The 16,086-nt window shown below is 42.5% G+C and overlaps 2 protein-coding genes across 4 annotated transcripts in view; one reads left to right on the forward strand and one right to left on the reverse strand.

Annotated features, from left to right (window-relative positions):
- Nucleotides 1-16,086, reverse strand: part of Slc7a7 (solute carrier family 7 member 7) — a 127,609-nt gene that overhangs the window by 49,923 nt on the left and 61,600 nt on the right. The window lies entirely within an intron of this gene.
- Nucleotides 3,806-5,365, forward strand: LOC105944257 (transmembrane protein 209-like). The gene is given in 1 exon segment (XM_045154399.1): nt 3,806-5,365. A coding segment is annotated over 1 exon segment (1,560 nt).

The following is a 16,086-nucleotide window of genomic DNA, read 5'->3' on the forward strand; positions in this document are numbered from 1 at the left end:
GTCAGCACTTTAGTCTATGTCCCTCTGACCTCCCTGAAGGAGCAAGAACACAATCTGTACATCCTCAGAAGCAGCTGGCTCTTACTGTTGGCTTGGCTCGGTTCAAGTCCTCAGAAACCAGACCTCATGCCTACATGGGCATGGGAATCACCTGTAGCCTTGGGACTTCACAAGGTTTTTCAAGTAAGGAAATCTAGGACAGAGATCCCCAGAGTAGTGTGATCTGCCTGCTTTGGATGTTTTACCTGAGGTAATGACATACAGGACAGCTATGAGCAGAACACACTTAACCCCTTCACTTAACTCAGAGCTCCTCTATCCTAATTGCCTGCAGTATTTCTAGACATCAGCCAGGGGAATGATATCAGAGACTCCAGGGTGCAGCCTAGTTATCATTATGTAGTTTCAAGATCCCCAAGTGACTCTGAATTACAGTGACAACTGAAAACATTCTTCCCATCTCCTATGACACAAGACTCACATCAACTTTTTGTTTTGTTTTTGTTTTTCTTTTTTTTTAATTTTTATTAACATTTTCCATGATTATAAAATATATCCCATGGTAATTCCCTCCCTCCCCACCCCCACACTTTCCCATTTGAAATTCCATTCTCCATCATATTATGTTTTTGTTTTTCAATCAATGTAAGGTCTTGCTATTGCCTAGGCTGGCCTGGAATTTACTCTGTAGTCTCAGGGTGATCTTGAACTCAAGGTCATCCTACCTTGGCCTCCCAAGTGCAGGGATTAAAGGCATGTGCCACCACACCCAGTCCCCAGGGAAGGTGTTTTTTGTTTTGGTTTGGTTTGGTTTTTCGAGGTAGGGTCCCACTCTGGCTCAGGTTGACCTGGAATTCACTATGTAGTCTCAGCGTGGCCTTGAACTCACAGCAATCCTCCTACCTCTGCCTCCTGAGTGCTGGGATTAAAGGTGTGCGCCACCACACCCAGTTCCCAGGGAAGTTTTTAAAAAATTATTTAGGGCTGGAGAGATGGCTAAGTGGTTAAGGCGTTTGCCTGCAAAGCCAAAGGATCCTGGTTCAATTCTCCAGGACCCATGTATACCAGATGCACAAGGGGGCACATGTGTCTGGAGTTGATCTGCAATGGCTGGAGGCCCTGGTGTGGCCATTCTCTCCCTCCCTTCTCTCCCTCTCTCTCTCTCCCTTCCTCCCTCTTTCTCTCTCAAATAAGTAAATAAAATGTTTAAAAATAAAGTAAACAGTGTGAAGGAGAACACTCCTTTGAAAAAATAAATACAATAACTTATTAATAAGCCAAGCATGGTGGTGCACACCTTTAATTCCAGCATTTGGGAGGCAGAGTTAGGAGGATCACCATGCATTCAAGGCCACCCTGAGACTACATAGTGAATTCCAGGTCAGCCTGGACTAGAGTGAGACCCTGCCTCAAAAAAAAAAAAAAAAAACAAACTTATTTATGAGCAAGACAGGGAAGGAGGGTGAGTGTATCAGCACACCAGGGCCTCCAGCCACTGCAAAGGAATGCCAGGTACATGTGAATCTGGCTCTATACAGGTCCTGGAGAACTTAACCCTGGCTGGCAGGCTTTGCAAATAAGCACCTTTAATGACTGAGCGATCACCACAGCCCAGGGAGTTAATCAAAATCACTTAGCACCCCACTCCCTAAATAAATCTATCTAAAACACTCAGAAAATAATGAAAATTCCCTTGGATTGAGGATGCAGAAAAATTCCTACTAAGAACTGATGGGCCAGGTGTTGTGACACATGCCTTTAGTCCCAGCACTCAGGAGGCACAGGTAGAAGGATTGCTGTGAGTTTGAGGCCACCCTGTAACTACTTAGTGAATTCCAGGTCAGCTGGGCTAGAGCAACTTTCCTGAGTAATTCCAATGTATAGCCAGCATACCTAATTCCTCTCCCAACCTTTCCTCTAGAATAGCCCCTTAGTGCTTCTAATAGAGGAAGAAAATATTGAGAAGCAAACAAGAATGAGCCCCTAAGAGCCTGATGGATCAAGTGGTGCACACTCTACTCCTTGCACTATTGGTAAAGTTTTTCCCAAGTACACACTAACCCCATACTAGGAAGAACCCAAGATTCTAATGTTCCCCTACTGGTTAAGGTGACTGTGAGGACATGACTTCACCTCCAACTTAAGATGGCTCTTGGGGAAACCCTACCAAGGGAGGTACCTTCCAAAAGGTTCAAAAGGCAAAAGTCCATTGGAGGCCCAGTGTTCCACCTCATTAGCTTCAAGTACATGAAGTCAATCATTCTGGGCAGGAAAAGCTGCATAAAGACACACAAAGATCTCTGACAATCACACAGAGATCCAAAGTCCTTTCTCAGCAATGAGTTGCTCTAGCCAACTCAGGGTGAACTGTCTGCCCTCTCCTCTCCATTTCCAACAGCCCTCTACCCTCCACTGTGTTGAAAACATAAATGTCCCTTTTCAGCCAAGCTGAATCTAGAACCTTCCCTTCTCAGTAGTCATCAAACAAATGCCTACTGAAGAACAGCCTGCTAATACACACAGTTCACTAAGGCCAGTTGTAAGGAACACAAAGAACTTTGCTATCTGACAAACTAAGTACTCTTTGCAGGGCCCTGAGTAAGTGCTAATGACCTACTGTTGCTTGAGGCAGGCTTGTAAGAATATCCTGCTAGCCAAAGGTTTAAAAAAAAAAAAAAAGTGGAGGGCTGGAGAGATGGCTTAGCAGTTAAGGTGTTTGTCTGCAAAGCCAAAGGATCCTGGTTCGACTCTTCAGAACCCATGTTAGCCAGATGCACAAGAAGACACATGTATTGGAGTGCATTTGCAGTGGCTGGAGGCCCTGGAAACCCAATCTCTCTCTCTCTCCCTCTTTGTCTCTCTCAAATAAACAAATAAAATATATTATTTTTTAAAGGTGGGGAGCTAGAGAGATGACTCAGCACTTAAGGTGCTTGAAGGCAAAGCCTAAGGACCCAGGTTCAATTCCCCAGAACCCACATAAAGCCAGATGCACAACGTCTACAGTGGCTGGAGGTCTTGTGCACCCATTCTCTCTATATATCTGTCTCATTTGTCTCTTTCTCTCTCTCTTTCAAATTTTTAAAAAATCTTGGCACAAAATGGCCTGGATGTCCATGACCTCACAGTACCTGACGCTACCTACACAAGACCATCATAATAGGAGGAAAAGATGATGACATCAAAGTAAAAGAGAGACTAATGGAGAGGGGAAGGAGATATGATGAAGAATGGAGTTTCAAAGGGGAAAGTGTGGGGGGGGGGCATTACCATGGGATATTGTTTACAATCATGGAAATTGATAATAAAAAATTAATTAAATTTAAAAACATCTTGGGCTGGGGAGATGGCTCAATGGTTAAAAAAAAAAAACACCTGCTTGCAAAGCCTCCTAAGGGGGAATTAGTCAGGTAGCTTTATTTTCAGGTAGCCAGTTAAGAGAAGGCCCAGAGGGAATCAAAAGAGATGTCACGCTGCTTTAGCAGAACGGGAGTTCAGCATCTGAGCCAGTCTCTCCCAATCAGCTCTCTTAACTCCTACTTGGGTGTGTTGACCACTTTCTGAGCCAGCCACTTGAGTCCAGACTAATCAACTCTCTCCCAGAGTCACCTGAGCCTGAGAGTAAAGCCTACCACAATAAAATTATAAACAGAAGTTTAACAGGTGGACACCGCCTCTTTTTTAGCTGTTCATCTCTCCTAAGGCCTGAACCCTCAGGTTCCTGCTTGTAAAAACTCCCCTTTCATGTGCAGTAAGGGGGGGGGCGGGGCGGCGCGTTCCCGCGGCTTCCAGTCTGAAGAGCAGGATGCAAGGAGAGGCAAGCCCTAGTCCTTCCCTTATTGACAGAACCATCAAGATGAGAAAAGAAACAGAAGCTAGGAAAGTGGTTTTAGCCTGGGGTCTCCTAAATGTATCCATGGCTGGAATGATATATACTGAAATGACTGGAAAGTTGATAAGTACATATTATAATGTGATATACTGGCCCCTCTGGTATATTGAGCTTGCCCTTGCATCTCTCTTCAGTCTTAATGCCTTATTTGACTTTTGGAGATACTTCAAGTATACTGTGGCACCAACAAGTCTGGTTGTTAGCCCTGGACAGCAAACACTTTTAGGGCTAAAAACAAATGTTGTACAGACTACCCCTCCACGTGATCTGGCAGCCTCCCAAATTCCTCCCTCTCCACCATCTCGTTCACCCAGTGCCAGTCCCAAGTTTACCACCAGCTGTATGACAGGATACAGCCCTCAACTGCAAGGCATTTCTTCTAGTGGCAATACTTCTTACAGCTCTGGAGTGACCTACTCACCGGTCAGTTATAATAAGCTGGCAAGCTTTAGTTCCTCTCCTTCTCCTCCGTATCCAACCACCGTTGGCCCAGTAGAGAGCAGTGGATTGAGAGCCCACTACCGATCTTCACCCAGCGTCTATAACTCGCCCACCGACAAAGAGGACTACATGACGGACCTGCGGACTTTAGACACTTTCCTGAGAAGCGAAGAGGAGAAGCAACACAGAGCTAAGCTGGGGAGTCCAGACTCTACTTCTCCTTCCAGCAGCCCTACTTTCTGGAACTACAGCCGTTCTGTGGGGGATTACGAACAGACGTTAAAGAAGTTTCAGTACCAGCTGGCCTGTAGATCTCAGGCTCTGTGCACTAACAAGGATGAAGCTGACCTCAGTTCTAAACAAGCTGCAGAAGAGGTTTGGGCAAGAGTGACTATGAATAGACAACTTCTTGATCATATGGATTCATGGAAAGCTAAGTTCAGAAATTGGATCAATGAGGCAATATTAGTGCCACTTGTACAAGAGATTGAGTCTGTCAACACCCAGATGAGACAAATGGGTTGTCCAGAACTACAAATAGGAGAGGCTAGTATTACTAGCTTAAAACAAGCTGCCCTGGTCAAAGCCCCTCTCACCCCAACGCTGAATACAATTGTGTAGTATCTCGACCTGACGCCAAACCAGGAATATTTGGTTGACAGGATCAAAGAACTTTCTCAGGGAGGATGTATGAGTTCATTTAGATGGAACAGAGGTGGAGACTTCAAAGGACGCAAGTGGGATACAGACCTGCCTACTGATTCTGCTATCATCATGCACGTGTTCTGTACCTACCTTGATTCCAGATTACCTCCTCATCCTAAGTACCCTGATGGAAAAACATTTACTTCACAGCATTTTGTCCAAACACTAAATAAACCAGATGTTACGAATGAAAATGTTTTTTGTGTTTATCAGAGTGCTATCAACCCTCCCCATTATGAACTTATCTACCAACATCATGTCTGCAGTCTTCCAAAGGAGAGTCAATATTGGTCTATCTGGTGTGAATATTTTATGGATTTTTGGTGAGTAGTCAATCATGTAATTTTGAACATTTGGACTTTGTTTCTTATGGAACTAGAAGAAGTTGGATCTTAAGCATCTGTGAGTCACCCCCTTGTGAAGTACAACGCCTGTGTGTGCTGCACATTTGTTAGACCTAGCCGACATTGACTTGTTAGGAAGCTTCCCTCTGGAAATAGACCCTTCTGCGCTGAGAAACATCACCTTGGACTGTGTAGGAACTTAAGGGGACTGTCCAACGGCAACGCTTCAGTTGTGCTTGATACAGAACAGTGTGATTCCCCTTTAATTAAATAAACTTAATTAAGGTTCCTTTTTAATTGTAACTACCAACTAATTGTCAACCTAATTCTTCAACCACCAAAAAAAAAAAAAAAGTTTTTCATTATTATTTTAAAAAACTTTGAAAAAGAAAGTTTTCTAATTTTCTTTGTTCTATCTAGATACTTCCCCAGTGTTCTGCAAGTCAGCCTAAAGTCAAATGAAATTAATTTCTAAGTGATGTAGTAATTTGTCCATGTATTTTTTTAATCTTATTAAAAGAAATTTCATATTGTAAAAAAAAAAACAAAAAAACTCCCCTTTCATCATCCCAGCCCACCTGAGTCCTGACTCCCATGTGGCTCTTACCTCTCCTGCCTTCCACATGGCATGGATTCTTTGTAATAAAGATTCTCAAAACCTTACCCTCTGGTCTATGGATTTCAATTTTTTAATTCATAGGACAAAGACTTGGGGACGCCCCAAATTTGTTGGTGTGTGGGCATATATTGGTGTATTGGCAAGGAATCCCAAGACTCCCATTACACTACTGGTCTGGATTTGATTCCCTAGTACCAACATAAAGCCAGATGCACAAAGTGGCACATGCATCTGGAGATGGTTTACAGCAGCAAGAGGCCCTGGCACACCCATTCTCTCACACACACACTTTCTCCTCACAAATAAAATATATATATGTATTTGTAAAAGTCCTTTTTAAAATGAAAATCAGGCCGGAGAGATGGCTTAGCAGTTAAGCGCTTGCCTATGAAGCTTAAGGACCCCAGTTCGAGGCTGAATTCCCCAGGACCCATGTTAGCCAGATGCACAAGGGGGCGCACGCATCTGGAATTCACCTGCAGTGGCTGGAAGCCCTGACGCACCCATTCTCTCTCTCTCTCTCTCTCTCTCTCTCTCTACCTCTTTCTCTGTCTGTCACTCTCAAATAAATAAATAAAAATAAACCAAAAAAATAAAAAAATAAAATAAAATGAAAATCATAGGATATATAATCCCTACAAAGACCAACTTTGAAAAGAGATATGCTGCCAGATGTGGTGGCTCACGCCTTTAACTCCAGTGCTCAGGAGGCAGAGGTAGGAGGCTTACAGTGAATGGGATATAATGGGCTAGAGGTCCTGATTTGCCCATTCTCTCCCACTCTCTCCATCTCAAATAAAAATAAATTTTAAAAAAAGTTTGTAGGAAAATGGCCTGGATATTCATGACCTCATAGTGCCTGACACTACCTACACAAGACCATCATAATAGGAGGAAAAGATCATGACATCAAAATAAAAGAGAGATTGAGAGGGGGAGGGGATATGATGGAGAGTGGCGTTTCAAAGGGGAAAGTGGGGGGAGGGAGGGCATTTCCATGGGATATTGTTTATAATCATGGAAGTTGTTAATCCAAAAAAATTGGGGGAAAAAAGAAATTATTTTTAATTCAAGTAACAGACCAGTAGGACTCATCCCAGCAATGAAAGACAGTAGAGATCAAACAACCAGAAGAGTAATCAGCAATATTTTCAGAAAATATTGTTTAGAGGCCAGCAGGAAATTGTCAGAATTGAGATGAAGTCACACTGGGCATGGGAGCACTTGCCTGTAATGCCAGCACTTAGAAAGCTGAAACAGAAACAGGAGGATTTTGAGGGAAGCCTGGAAGCTTCATGGTAACACTCTGATTCAAACCAACAAGATAGAGTTGCTTGTACCAGCCCTTCCAAAAACAACTAAAAAGCCAAGAGGTTCTAAAGAACCATTTGGTCCTTCTGTACTGCTACCTGACACAAACTAAGTGTGTCTCCTAACCTTGGTTCCTGCTGGTATTCTGTGTTTCTAATACAGACATGTTTCACTTCAAGACTGGAGTGTTCAAACAGTGGCAACAATGTAACCCACCTGGAAGAAAGGAAGATATTCTGAAGAGACACTAGTGCCATTTTCTTTGGAATATCAAATTGTGAAAAAGAAAAAACTGAAGCCTGGTGCCAGTAAGAAGGGAAATTTGTCTCACCCAGAGAGGGATTCCATGCAGTACTGGCAACTTGTCAGACCACCTTACAGGACAGCCTAGCACCCAGACAATGATGAGTGGGAACACACCTTGACCAGGACTGCTTAGCTATCTGTGGCCTGCTATTTAAATCCAAACTTGGGCTAGAGAGATGGCTTAGTGGTTAAAGTGCTTGCCTGGAAAGCCAAAGGACCCAGGTTCAATTCACCAGGACCCACATGGCGCTAGATGCACAAGGTGGTAAATGCATCTGGAATTCATTTGTAGTGACTAGAGGCCCTGGCATGCCCATTCTCTCCTTCCCTCCCCTCTCAAATAAATAATAAAATATTTAAACCCAAACCTTAGGTCAGGGACTTGGGAAGAGAAGAGTCACTGGATCTCTTTGTCCTTCTTCCTAATGTGGCCACATTGAATGAATCTCCTTACTCTGCTTTTCACTATTAAGTTGGCTCTTTTAATTGGCTTACTGAGGACAGGTAGCTGAACCTGGTATGGTAGGGAGGCCAGAGCACAGGCTCTGACCCTAATTCTCTCATCTCCCAATCTGATGCTAGTCTAAGCCACCATTATCATTATCATTATCAGCCACTTAATTTAGGTCAGCCTGGGCTAGAGTAAGACCTTAGCTCAAAAAAAAAGGGGGGGTGTGCAATCTTTCTAAATCACAAATTCTCAAATCCAAGTCACAATTGTACCCTTCTGCTTTAAAAGCCTCATGGAGGAGGCTGGAGAGATTGTTCAGTGGTTAAGGGAACTTTCTTACAAAAATCTGACAGCTCAGGTTCAATTCCCCAGTACCCATGTAAAGCCAGATAGACAAAGTGATGCATGTGTCTGGAGTTCATTTTCAGTGACTGGAGGCCCTGGTATACCCATTTTTTCTCTCTTTCCCTTCTTGCAAATGAATAATCAATAAAAACATTTCTTTAAAAAAAAAAAAAAAAAACTCACGAAGGTTTTCACTGCCTTAGGAGGAAATCTACAAAATTCCATAATGCAGTCAACGTGTGATGGATTCTATTTTCCTACAATATTTCAACAGCATTTCCCATTCCATCCTTTCCTGACAATATGACTTTGGCATTCTACCTATCGAGGAAGTTTAGTGGTAACAGAGCCAAAGAAAGTAAAACTGAGAAATGTTCTCTAGTCATAGAGAGGGAAACGGCTTCTAACCTTTACTGAGGAAAATGTCCTGTAGTCTATTCCAAAATGCTCTTCCCCTGACCTTTGGTTTTTCCAAGTTAGGCTGTCATTCTAGCTTAGGCTGATCTGGAATTCACTCTGTAGTCCAAACCTGGCCTTGAACTCACAGCAATCCTCCTACCTCAGTGCTGGGATTAAAGGTGTGTACCACCATACCTGGCTTGAAGTTCACTGTTAAAGCCTTTACTTGATGAATAAACAGTCTGACTTTCCTCAGACTGCCAAGTATGAACAGAGTATGGGTAGAAACACCACAAGGAGCCAGGCATGGTGGTGCATGCCTTTAATCCCAGCACTCAGGAGGCAGAGGTAGGAGGATCTCCATGAGTTCGAGTCCACCCTGAGACTACATGGTGAATTCCAGGTCAGCCTGAGCTAGAGTGAGACCCTACCTCGGAAAAAAAAAAAAGGACCACAAGGTATTTGCACATTCCTATAATCCCAGCACCCAGAAGGCTAAAACAAGAGCAAACTTTTGTTGTTGTTGTTTTTCAAGGTAGGGTGCCTCCTAAAATTTTTTTGTGTCAGGGCTGGAGAGATTGCTCAGTGATTAAAGATACTTGCTTGCAAACCCTGAGGGCTGGGGTCTATTACTCAGTACCCACATAGTTAGATAATTGCTCAGTCTCTAGCTATATCTCTTTTCAAAGTTCAAAATGGGTTATATCGACCTGCAATACTAAACATAAATTTACAACTCAAGATGCCATCTCCCAGCAGAAAGCAAAACTTTCTTAAATAAGTAAATTATTTTTAAAAATATTTATTTATTTAACAGAGAGAAAGATAATATAGGCACACCAGGGCCTCCAGCCACTGCAAACAAACTCCAAATGTATGTGTCACCTTGTGCATCTGGCTTAGTGGGTACTGGGGAATCAAATCTGGGTCCTCAAGCTTCATAGACAAATACCTTTATAGCCAAGCCATCTCTCTAGCCCAAATAAAATATTTTTAACTCTTTTTTTAAAATTTTTATTTATTTGAGAGCAACAGACAAAGAGGCAGAGAGAGAGAGAGAGAAAATGGGCACGCCAGGGCCTCCAGCCACTGCAAATAAACTCCAGATGCGTGCTCCCCCTTATGCATCTGGCTAACATGGGTCCTGAGGAATCGAGCCTCGAACCACAGTCCTTAGGCTTCTCAGGCAAGTGCTTAACCGCTAAACCATCTCTCCAGCCCTATTTTTATTTTTTTTTATTTTTTATTTTTTTTAATTTTTATTAACATTTTTCATGATTATAAAATATATCCCATGGTAATTCCCTCCCTCCCCACCCCCACACTTTCCCGTTTGAAATTCCATTCTCCATCATATTACCTCCCCATTACAATCATTGTAATTACATATATACAATATCAACCTATTAAGTATCCTCCTCCCTTCCTTTCTCCACCCTTTATGTCTCCTTTTCAACTTACTGGCCTCTGCTACTAAGTATTTTTATTCTCACGCAGAAGCCCAGTCATCTGTAGCTAGGATCCACATATGAGAGAGAACATGTGGCGCTTAGCTTTCTGGGCCTGGGTTACCTGACTTAGTATAATACTTTCCAGGTCCATCCATTTTTCTGCAAATTTCATAACTTCATTTTTCTTTACCGCTGAGTAGAACTCCATTGTATAAATGTACCACATCTTCATTATCCACTCATCTGTTGAGGGACATCTAGGCTGGTTCCATTTCCCAGCTATTATAAATTGAGCAGCAATAAACATGGTTGAGCATGTACTTCTAAGGAAATGAGATGAGTCCTTTGGATATATGCCTAGGAGCGCTATAGCTGGGTCATATGGTAAATCAATCTCTAGCTGTTTTAGGAACCTCCACACTGTTTTCCACAATGGCTGGACCAGATTGCATTCCCACCAGCAGTGAAGAAGGGTTCCTTTTTTTCCACATCCCCGCCAACATTTATGATCATTTGTTTTCATGATGGTGGCCAATCTGACAGGAGTGAGATGGAATCTCAATGTAGTTTTAATCTGCATTTCCCTGATGACTAGTGACGTAGCACATTTTTTTTAGATGCTTATATGCCATTCGTATTTCTTCCTTTGAGAACTCTCTATTTAGCTCCATAGCCCATTTTTTGATTGGCTTGTTTGATTCCTTATTATTTAACTTTTTGAGTTCTTTGTATATCCTAGATATTAATCCTCTATCAGATATATAGCTGGCGAAGATTTTTTCCCATTCTGTAGGTTGCCTCTTTGCTTTTTTCACTGTGTCCTTTGCGGTGCAAAATCTTTGTAATTTCATTAGGTCCCAGTGGTTAATCTGTGGTTTTATTGCCTGAGCAATTGGGGTTGTATTCAGAAAGTCTTTGCCAAGACCAATATGTTGAAGGGTTTCCCCTACTTTTTCCTCTAGCAGTTTCAAAGTTTCCGGTCTGATGTTAAGGTCTTTAATCCATTTGGACTTAATTCTTGTGCATGGCGAGAGAGAAGAATCTATTTTCATCCTTCTGCAGATATTTATCCAGTTTTCAAAACACCATTTGCTGAAGAGGCTGTCTCTTCTCCAATGAGTATTTTTGGCATTTTTATCGAATATCAGGTGGCTATAGCTACTTGGGCTTACATCTGGGTCCTCTATTCTGTTCCACTGATCTACATGTCTGTTTTTGTGCCAGTACCATGCTGTTTTTGTTACTATGGCTCTGTAGTATAGGTTAAAATCAGGTATGGTGATACCACCAGCCTCTTTTTTGTTGCTCAGTATTATTTTAGATATTCGAGGTTTTTTGTGATTCCAAATGAATTTTTGGATTGTTTTTTCTATTTCCATGAAGAAAGCCTTTGGAATTTTGATAGGGATTGCATTAAATGTGTAGATTGCTTTAGGTAAGATTGCCATTTTCACAATATTGATTCTTCCAATCCAGGAACAAGGGATGTTTCTCCACTTTCTAGTGTCTTCGGCAATTTCTCGCTTGAGTGTTTTAAAGTTCTCATTGTATAGATTCTTTACTTCCTTGGTTAGGTTTATTCCAAGGTATTTTATTTTTTTTGATGCAATTTTGAATGGGAGTGATTCTCTGATTTCATCCTCTGTGTGTTTGTTGTTAGCATATATGAAGGCTACTGATTTCTGTGTATTTATTTTGTATCCTGCTACATTGCTGTAGGTTTTGATCAGCTCTAACAGCTTGCTAGTAGAGTCTCTAGGGTCCTTTATGTATAGAATCATGTCATCTGCAAATAATGATAACTTGATTTCTTCCTTTCCAATTTGTATCCCTTTTATGTGTGTCTCTTGCCTTATTGCTATGGCTAAGATCCAGCCCTATTTTTAATTCTTTCAGTATTAAATCCACAAACCCTGGGTTTAGCCTGAGTTGTGGTCCCTAAAAGTCTGGGGAACTCCTCAGTCTGTTGAGAGTGACAGTATGGATCCATGTCTCCTCACCAGTCCCTTCACCAATGACAAAATGACTATTGTTTTAAGCCACCAAGTTTTAGGCAATTAATTGTATAGCAGTAATAATTAGAACTTCTTATAAAGTTTTGAGCAACCCACCCTGTCTTTCCTCCTCCCTTTCCAGGTCAACTCTTAGTGTTTCCTACCTTAACCTCAACACTGCAGCCCCATCCCAAAGGCCTTTCACTGTCTCAGAAATGCCCTTAAGGCCTTCCTACATTATGTCCCTACTGCCTAAACACTTCTCTGTTCTCTATTTTTTGGGGGGAGAGGCTGTTTATTTTCATTTTGGGTTTTTTTGTGTGGTATATTTTTAAATATTTTTATTTATTTATTTTGAAGGAGATAGTGAGAGAGAGAATGGGCACACCAAGGCCTCTGGTCACTGCAAACAAACTCCAGACACATGAACCACCTTGTGCATCTGGCTTACCTGAGTACTGGGAAATCTGTGGAATCAAACCTGAGTCCTTTGGCTTTGCCAGCAAGCACCTTAACCACTAAGCCATATCTCCAGTCCCCCCCCCCTTTTTTTTAGCCCAGGCTGACCTGAAATTCACTACATAGTCACAGGGTGGCCTTGAACTCACAGCAATTCTCCTACCTCTGCACCACCACCCCTGGCTGTTTTTTGTTTTTTCAAGGTAGGATCTCACTTTCAGATTCACTCTGTAGTCCCAGGCTGGCCTCAAACTCACAGCAATCCTCCAACCTCTGCTACCCAAGTGCTGGGATTGAAGGTGTGCACTACCATATCTGGTTTTGCCTTCCACTCTTGATGGATTCTTCTTCCTTCTAACGTCACTTCCCAAACTCCTAGGCTAGGACAGTTCTCCTGAAGCTCTTTGCCTTGCAAATCACAATACATCCACAATCAATTATAACCTAATGTGCATCTTCCCCCTACACCCCAATAGCTCCATGAAGACTGACTAGTGCACAAAACATCACAATAGCTTTAAGAACATTTGTTTATTGCTCCATCTCCAGCCATATCTCTTTTCAAAGCTCAAGATAGTTATATTGGGCTGGAGAGATGGCTTAGTGGTTAAGGTGCTTGCTTGTGAAGCCTAAGGATCTAATCAACTCTCCAGATCCCATGTAAGCAAGCCAGATACACAAAGTGACACAAGAGCAGGGTCACACAGGCGCACAAGGTGGCACATGCTGTCTGGAGTTCAATTGTAGTGGCTGAGTTCCTGGCATGCCAATTCTCTCTCCCTCCCTCTCTCCCTCTCTCTCTCCCCCCCCCCCCTCTCTTTCATAAAAAGAGAAAAGAAAAAAAAAAGATGGGTATAACCACCTGCAATACTAAACCTACATTTACAATTCAAGATGTCACTTTTCAGGGCTGGAAAGATGGCTCAACAGTTAAGGCACTTGCCTGTAAAACCTAATGACCTGGGTTCAATCCCCCAATACCCATGTAAAGCCTGATGCACAGTGCAAGCATCTGGAGTTCATTTACAAAGACCGGAGGCCCTGGTGCACCCATTCTCTCTCTCTCAGTCTCTCTCTTCTTGCAAATTAAAAAAACTTTAATTGGGCTGCAAGAATAGCCTAGCAGTTAAAGCATATGCCTGCAAAGCCTAAGAACTCATATTCAAAATTGCCAGACCCCACATAGCCAGACACACAGTGACACAAGCATGCAATGTCACACATGTACACAAGGGGGTGCACACATCTAGAGTTCATTCAGTGGCTGAAGGCCCTGACATGCCCAGTCTCTCTCTCTCTCTCTGCTTCTTTCTCTCTCTCTTCAAAATAAATAATAAAAATATTTCTAAAAATTTAAATATATGTACACACACACACACACACACACACATTTTTTTAAAGATACCATTTTCAAGCCGGGCATGGTGGCACATGCCTTTAATCCCAGCACTCGGGAGGCAGAGGTAGGAGAATCGCCATGAGTTCGAGGCCAGCCTGAGACCACATAGTGAATTTCAAGTCAGCCTAGGCTAGAGCGAGACCCTACCTAAAAAAAAAAAAAAAAAAAAAAAAAAAAATTTCCTCTCCTTAGAAATGATGCCACTACCTACAAGTTGCCCAAATCAAAAAAAGAAAAAGAAAGGCCTTCTCTTGGGCAGGAGCTCTCTATACATTCTTTCCTTAAGTACTTTAAGTTATATCTATAATATAATAAAGTCTTGCAAACCTTACCCTCTAGTCAGTGGATTTCAATTCGTTGAAATCATAACACAAGCACCTGGTGCTCACTGAGTCAATAGAAGTTTTGTGTGACCAAGACATCCTGGCACCCAAACTCCTAGGTTAAAGCTCAACAAAGAGCTAAGAAAGGCCCTGTCACTCTCAGACACCCCAATTCCTGTATCATTTCTATTCTTACAAGATCAAACCCCACATATGTGCCATGAAGATGCTACAATAGCACTACCATGCAGAGATTTAGGACGTGGCCAAGTTCCAAAATCCAATCATTATCATACATCTGGAGTCATCTTGGACTCCAGGGACAGCAGAGCCTCAGACAAACTACCCGTAAATTGAAAACAATTATCTATGCAGCTGAAGCTCCTCTCTGGAGCAGAAGTAACTATCTCCTGAAAACCAGCTTGTCTCTTCATTCTGACCACCCTGCAGAACCAGAATAGATCAACTATGATCAACCATACCTGACCAGGACTGCTTAATTATGTATACTTCTTCGCCCTTGACCCCCATGTCAGTACCCCAAAGATGAACCCTCTCTCTATTCCTTTCATCAATGTGCATTGATTAAATCTCCTCTCTCTGCTTTTATCTCCCCCATTGTAGGGTCTCACTTCAGCCCACCTCTTTCAGCTTTATACCATTAAAAAAAATTTTTTTGAAGCCAGGTATGGTGGCACATACCTTTATCCCAGCACTTGGGAGTCAGAGGTAGGAGAATCACTGTGAGTTCAAGACCACCATGAGACTACATAGTGAGTTCCAGGTCAGCCTGGGTTAGAGTGAGACCTTAACTTGGAAATAAAAAAAAAAAAAAATGAGACTATGCTGCCCAGTCTCATCTCACATTCATGAACTCACATTCTCCCACCTCTTGCCTCTTGAGTAGCTGAGACTACAGGCATCCCACCTGCCTTACTCAAAGACTATCAAGTTCTCTTTGATTTTTTTCACCAGAGATGTGGTAGATTGTAATACAGACCCAGGCCCCTGCCAGTGCAGAATTTACAGACTGTAGAGTTGTGCTCAAGAACATGAATGTTGCCGGGCATGGTGACCCACATCTTTATTCCCAGCACTTGGGATGCAGGGGTAGGTAGGTCACTGTGAGTTCCAGGCCACCCTGAGACTACACAGTGAATTCCAGTTCAGCCTGGACTAGAGTGAAACCCTACCTCAAAAAGCCAAAAAAAAAAGGAAGGAAGGAAGGGAAAATGAATGTTAAGCAGGGCATGGTGGCGCACACCTTTAATCCCAGCACTTGGGAGGCAGAGGTAGGAAGATCACCATGAGTTCTAGGCCACCCTGAGACTACATAGTGAATTCCAGGTCAGCCTGGACCACAGTGAGACCCTACCTGAAAAAAAAAAAAAAAAAAAAAGAAAATGAATGTTTATGATTGGCAGGGCCAATGTTGGATGTAAATTTACTATGTAGCTAAAGATGACCTCCTGCCTCACCACCTGAGGGCTGGGATTAAAGGCATGCATGACAATACCAGGTTTTGACCCTGCTGAAGATTAAACCTATCTGGCCTGGATGCATGGTGGTGTACACCTTTAATCCCAGCACTCTGGGAGGCAGAGGTAGGAGGATCACCATGAGTTCGAAGCCACCCTGAGACTACAT

This window comes from Jaculus jaculus, chromosome 7 (assembly GCF_020740685.1).
Source record: "Jaculus jaculus isolate mJacJac1 chromosome 7, mJacJac1.mat.Y.cur, whole genome shotgun sequence".
Lineage (NCBI taxonomy): Eukaryota > Metazoa > Chordata > Mammalia > Rodentia > Dipodidae > Jaculus > Jaculus jaculus.